Source organism: Sus scrofa, chromosome X, assembly GCF_000003025.6.
Source record: "Sus scrofa isolate TJ Tabasco breed Duroc chromosome X, Sscrofa11.1, whole genome shotgun sequence".
NCBI classification, from domain to species: Eukaryota; Metazoa; Chordata; class Mammalia; order Artiodactyla; family Suidae; genus Sus; species Sus scrofa.
The window spans coordinates 92,327,797-92,333,796 of record NC_010461.5 but is presented as its reverse complement, the minus strand read 5'-3'; the positions used below and the strand labels follow the sequence as shown (position 1 = coordinate 92,333,796).

At 41.4% G+C, this 6,000-nt stretch overlaps 1 protein-coding gene across 4 annotated transcripts in view; it reads right to left on the bottom strand.

Moving 5' to 3' along the window:
* Positions 471–6,000, bottom strand: part of RTL4 (retrotransposon Gag like 4) — a 412,876-nt gene continuing 407,346 nt past the window's right edge. For all 4 annotated transcript variants that reach the window (XM_021080439.1, XM_021080440.1, XM_021080441.1 and 1 more), the window contains 2 exons: positions 3,316–3,488; positions 471–2,742 (listed from right to left, as the gene is read on the bottom strand). In XM_021080439.1, the coding sequence (XP_020936098.1) occupies positions 1,582–2,511 (930 nt within the window). In that variant the 5' untranslated portion in view covers positions 2,512–2,742; positions 3,316–3,488 and the 3' untranslated portion in view covers positions 471–1,581. The remainder of the gene's footprint in view (positions 2,743–3,315; positions 3,489–6,000) is intronic.

The window sequence follows — 6,000 nt, the reverse complement described above, 5'->3', positions numbered from 1 at the left end:
AGGAATAAGGCCAAACTACAGAGGCACTTCATGTTCTGAAGGGCTTTGATGGCTGCTAGGACATATGGAATTACTTATTTTACTTTAGGAGATCCATTATGGGGACATTTATCAACACCAAGAAGCAGGGAGCAAAGAACTGGTAATTACCAGAAAACATTACCAATTACCACTGAATATCCTTAATGTTTTAGGGATTTGTACCTTTTCAGCATAGCACTACTTTTGTTCAGAAAGTAGTCTGTCAGTAATTGCTCTTCAAGATTCTCAAACAAATGAGGGTCCCCAGACATGATTTATAAAGGTAGAGCTTGAAGTTCCTGTCATGGCTCAGTGGAAATGAATCTGACTAGCATCCATGAGGACGCAGATTCCACCCCTGGCCTCGTTCAGTGGGTTAAGGATCCAGCATTGTCGTGAGCTGTGGTGGAGGTCGCAGACGTGGCTCAGATCTGGTGTTGCTGTGACTGTGGCATAGACCAGCAGCTACAGCTGCAATTGGGCCCCTAGCCTGGGAACCTCCATATGCCGCAGGTGCAGCCCTAAAAAAAAAGAGTGGGGTGGGGTGGGGCTTAACGTCAATGGGCAGTGATCCTAGATGGTGACTATGCTAAAGTCACTAGAGTCAGAAACTACTGAAGCGCCTGATTCTCAGTCTTCAGAGGAGATTTATTTAGCCAGGTCCCCTGTCTAAGGCAGCAAGGACATTCTTAAGACACATTAATTATGCTGAGATATACTCCCCAACTTTCCCTAAATACTTGTCAGAGGTCATTATCCTAGAGCATTTTTACTTGGCCATAAGACTTGATAGAACATGAAGTAGGTTGTTGGAGAAAAGGGTAGTAAGTGAGGGCTTGGCTAAAAACCTGTACCTGCTTAAAGGGCTAACTCTCAAAGATGTGGACCAAAAGTTACAAGCCAAGTGCTCAAAAGGCCATACCATCTAGTGTGTCAATAGCCAAGAGATCCAAGCAGACGTCTTCAGATGATAACAAAATATGCAGCTGTATGAAAAGATGGCAGAGCTGTGTTTCCATGAAGGTTGGTGTGTATTAAGCTGGACTCTAGTTAATAGGTGGGACAGGATTCATCCTCTGGTCTGAAAATATTGGTAGGATATGGAAACACAATTGGGACTTCAGCCAAGAGTCCTAAACCAACAGGGAATTAGGAGACAGGCCAACTAGAATGAGTGAAAGTCTTGGGCCCAAATATAGGCACAGAAGACCTGGGCCAACAAAGTCAACCCAGGTATCTATCACCCACTGGTGGCAACGGAGATCCCAAAGTATTGCCAGAGTGGTTTCCATTGGGTGAGACTGGGCAGAGTTTTGCCTTCAGGCTTTCAGTGCTCTTGGAAAATTAGTCCCAACTGCAGAAAGTTCCTGAGGACTGTTTTCATCATTGTTGGATCAGGTTTGGTGATGGGTCACCAAAATGATCAAGATCTGGTTGTTTAAATTCTCAGAAGCATGTGAGTTCATGACTATAAAATGGTATCATAGTTCCCCATCTGTATTTTAAATGTTAATGCAGGATATAAATCAGTAAGGTGGAGGTGACATCCCTGGGCTCCTCTTACTGTTGAGATGAGTTATTTGTCCTTGTTGGGGCTCGAGAACGTTTGGCAAGGCAATCTTTTGTGAAATGACCAGACTGGCTGCAGTAGAGGCAAGAGTGTGTTTCTTGCTGGCGAGCTCGTTTGGCTGGAGTGAGAGGTGGCTGGCCTCCTCGCAGCTGTACAGGGTCTTCCTTAGGTGGTGGACCTGTGGTGCTGGAGAGGGTTTGGTGGTGGATCAGGGAAGCCAACACTGGGATCTGGGCCTCTGACTGTAGGAGCTCTGGCCTGTTACTACGTTTCTTGTCCACCTGAATACATTGAGTGATAAGGTCTGGGAGGTTGTCCATCATATCTGTGCCACTTACTTCAGCGTGAATGGGATCAGCAAATCCCTCTTGGAAGTGACAACTCTGATTGGTTTCATTATATCTCAGATTCTGAGCAAGGAGCTGGAAAGTTGTAGTATCCTGCTGGGAGAATTTGTCCCCTTTGTCAACCTTAGTCACCAGGGACTTCATTTCCTGTTTTGTGAGCTCACCAAATGACTGCTGGAACTCAAGAACAAAGTTCTCATGTTGCTTCAACAGAGCACTCTGGTCAGGCCCAGATATGACCCCACAGCTTTCCATCTGCTGAGATAGGTGGTCAAAAATGAACTTGACATGAGCATTATCTTCAGGATTGGGGATCTTCAAAGTTGTCAGGTAGGTAGTCATCTGAGCAAGAAACTCTGAGATATTGGTGGGGTCACCATGAAATTGGGAAAGATGCTCAAGTGAGCAGGGTACAGGCATCATTGGTGGGGTTAGGGCAGACATGACTTGGCCCCTTAGAGCAGGGTTCTCCTCAGTCACATGCTGCATTTGTGGCTGCAGAATCAGATTCTCTGCCTGAAGGGAAGAATGCTCTACCTGTAAGGTAGGTGGTGAGTCTATATAATTCTCCATTGGATCTTCTGGAATCAAGTTGGACTAAGCAGAATTGAGTACCAGTACCAGAGACCAACAGGCAGACAGTAGTTTAGCTCTATGATCAGAGATGCAGTGTCATGAGCAAGTAGCCAAAGGTGTTGGCTATAAAGAAGTCACAAGGGTATGCTGAGAACCAAGTGAAAGAAATGCAAAAAACTGCTGTCCACTACTCAATGTTGCCTCTTCTTCATGGAGAGAGCCAGTGTTCTGCACAGTCAGAAAAAATAAATTACCTTAGGACATACAGAAGATATGGGATGTGGAATTAAGATAAATAAAAAAAATACAGTATATTTCTCTCCCTGCTCCCCTTCTTGGTAATATAGGGACAATTTGCCTTCAGACAAAGCCTTTGGTTCTAAAGTATCTTTATCAGAGAATCAAAGAATTTTACCATCCGAAGTGATCTTAAAAATCACCTAAGCCAAATTTATAATTTCACAGATAAGCAAAGACCCAGATAAATAAAAATATTTGCCCAAGGTCACATAACTAGTTAATATAAGAGCTGGCATGTTCATCAGAACTGCTGTCTGAAACAGCACCTCTTCCAGGACTACATATGTGTTCATTTGCTTACATTACTTCGGCATGATGATGGTTCTTGGCCCTTGCTACTCAAAACCAACAGCTTTAGCATCACCAGCCAGGTTGTTGGAAATGGATATTCTCAGACCTACTGAATCAGTATTCCACTTTACAAGATTCTCCAGGTAATTGCATACTGAAGTTTGAGAAGTGCTGTTCTAGAGAGTACTTAGCCAAAATTGGAATACTCACAAGTTGGACTTGACCCTCAGTGCTCCAATCATAGCCTGCAGTGCTGTGGGGATCCAATTACTGTGGTGGTAGTTAGTCTATTTTTTTTCTAGCTTTCTAGTCCATGTCTGAGGTCATATTTGGTTGTCGTGGAGATGATTAAGACATCACAAGCAAGATGAAGAGATGAGGATCTAGCAAACAAGAACAGAATATTTTTAAAAGTATAAAGATCAAAACATTCAGCAGTCTTCTTGGCATTGATAAACAAGGATAAGGCAACCAGAAAAAGTTGAAAAAAAAAAAAACCAAACATAATGTGTATTGGTTGAACTATTCTGCAATGTAATTCTCTCATTGTTCTTTCCTTGTGCAATATAACATGTAAATGCATTTAAACTGACCAACAGTGGGCAAAAAAAAAAAAATGCGTATCATTGAATGCATGATTTTATTCCTTAGATTTTATTTGATGGTACTTCCTCTGTAGACCTATGGAAGATATTATTAGAAGAATGAAATAGTATAAGATTAGGGGCTAGAAACTTACCCAAGCATTATCAGTTGGATGACTTCGAATAACTCATTTTCTTCTCAATTTCCTCTTTTATCTAATGAGGGTGACTATTTTATCTACTTCAAAGGGTTCTTGTGAGTACCAACAAGACAATAGATAGGTACTCTGAGTGACAACAACAAATGAGAGACTTGCTTCTAAAATTGTTTGGGTGCAGCTGAACAATGCCAATGATGAGGCTCTACCCTTATCACATAACACTAAAGTAGGGAGGTACTGTCACACCACCATTCATTCTTCCTTTCCACATATCACCCATCTAGTCTCCTATTTACCTTTTGGACATCTTTCACTTTCCAGGTACCCATCCATGAATTTATTCCTGCCAACCCAGCTAGGTGTCAACTGATAGCTAAGATGTTAATTAATTATTGAGGACTAATGAATGGCCTTTCTCAAGGCATTCATTTTTTCCCTCAAACTTTAATGTGTATAAGAATTAGTTTGGTCCCAGCCTCCAGAAGTTCTGATTCAGTAAATCTGGAGTGGATGCCAGGAAGCTATATACATTTTCAAGCTGGCCAATAGATTTCTGATGCTCGTGGCCTTTGTGAGAAATGCCGTCCATACAAACAGCATGGAATAAAGCCATATTAGTAGCATCTCAGAGAAGTAGGGATGGCGAAAGAACATATGTGGAGGTTGGCCTTTAAATGACATAGGAGAGGTAGTAGCCTGTTCTAGCTCCATAAAGAGCCCACACTGTCCTTCACAACTGTTCGTCTCTCCCAGGTAGTAGAGTACAAGAGTTTAGCATGTAGGTTAGACTGACCTAGGTCCAAATCTTGGCTTGGCCAAAAGTACTGTCACTCTGGCCGAGTTATTTAACCTCTCTGGGAATCAGTCCAAAACTTTCAAATGGAAATTATTTTAATATGCCTCATGGTGTCACAAGGATTGAGATGAAAAGAGATTAGCATAGCTTCATGTGGATGATAAATGCTCCATAAATGTTAGCTATCATTATTCTAGGTCCACAGTCTGTTATCTATGTTTTAGAATTTAAATTATTTTCAGATTTTAGAAAGGTAACACAGAGTATGTACTGTTTTATTACATAATACTCCCAGTAGTGTCTGGGAAGGCATCCCATAATTAAGCCATTAACATTTCTGCAGGAAAAAATGTCTGAATATTCATACCAAAAGAGATAAAGACCAAGTTCATGTCAGTTCAGGTCAGGTTTTGCTGCCAAGTGAGTTTTGGCAGCAAATTAATGAAAAAAAGTTTCTGTTATTCAGAGCTTTTTGATTTCAGAATTAAAGATAAGGGATTATGGACATCTACCAAACTTTTTTGGGGGGTGCAATTATAACTTTTCCTTCTCTGTACCTCCTTTCTGCCCTTTTACTCTACTCCCAGAAGTTCCAGTATATCTGTATAGATCTCCTGTTTCTTTACAGAATTATGTATTCAAGGTGGCAGATCATTTAATTTTTCTAATTAGGTAGCACTGGTGAAACACTTGCTAAAATTATAAACATTAACCCAAATGTAAGTCATACAATGACACTGTAGTCAATGGCAATTGCTTAATCCCACAAGGAAAATCTACCTTGCCTTATCATTTTAGAAATTGCTCTCTTTTCAGAGGTCAATAGCTTTCTATTGGATTGTCCCAGCAGATCCTGGGGCAGAGCTGCCAGTCTAGAGGATTTCCAGACCACAGTCTTGGGGAGATGAAGCAGAGACAGAGCTTGTGCCTCAAATGCATAGGCTTGAGGGATAGGACTAGTGAGCTTAGACCAGATCTGACACAAAATGACATATGCTTAATGTTTTTCTTTATCCCTCTGAGTTTCAACTACAAAAACAACAGAAATAGGTTCAGTAAACTACTGCAGGCCATTTTATATTTGTGTTCCATTTGGCTCAAAGCCATGGTTAAGAGTTTCCCAAAATGTAAAACTACTCCACTCTGGAGCACCCTAAATTCCCATCTGGAGAAGAGTCTGCAGTACCCTGCTGCTTATAAGAGAGTTTTGTGACTTTACACTGCCTTATTTTTAAGGTATTCTACATAACCCATTGGAGGAGAAGCTTTGACCTAGGGTCACGCAACTATCTAGAGCAGTTGCATTCTTGCTCTTGAGCTCCAGATCTTCCAAGGGATACTGTGGCCACAGAAG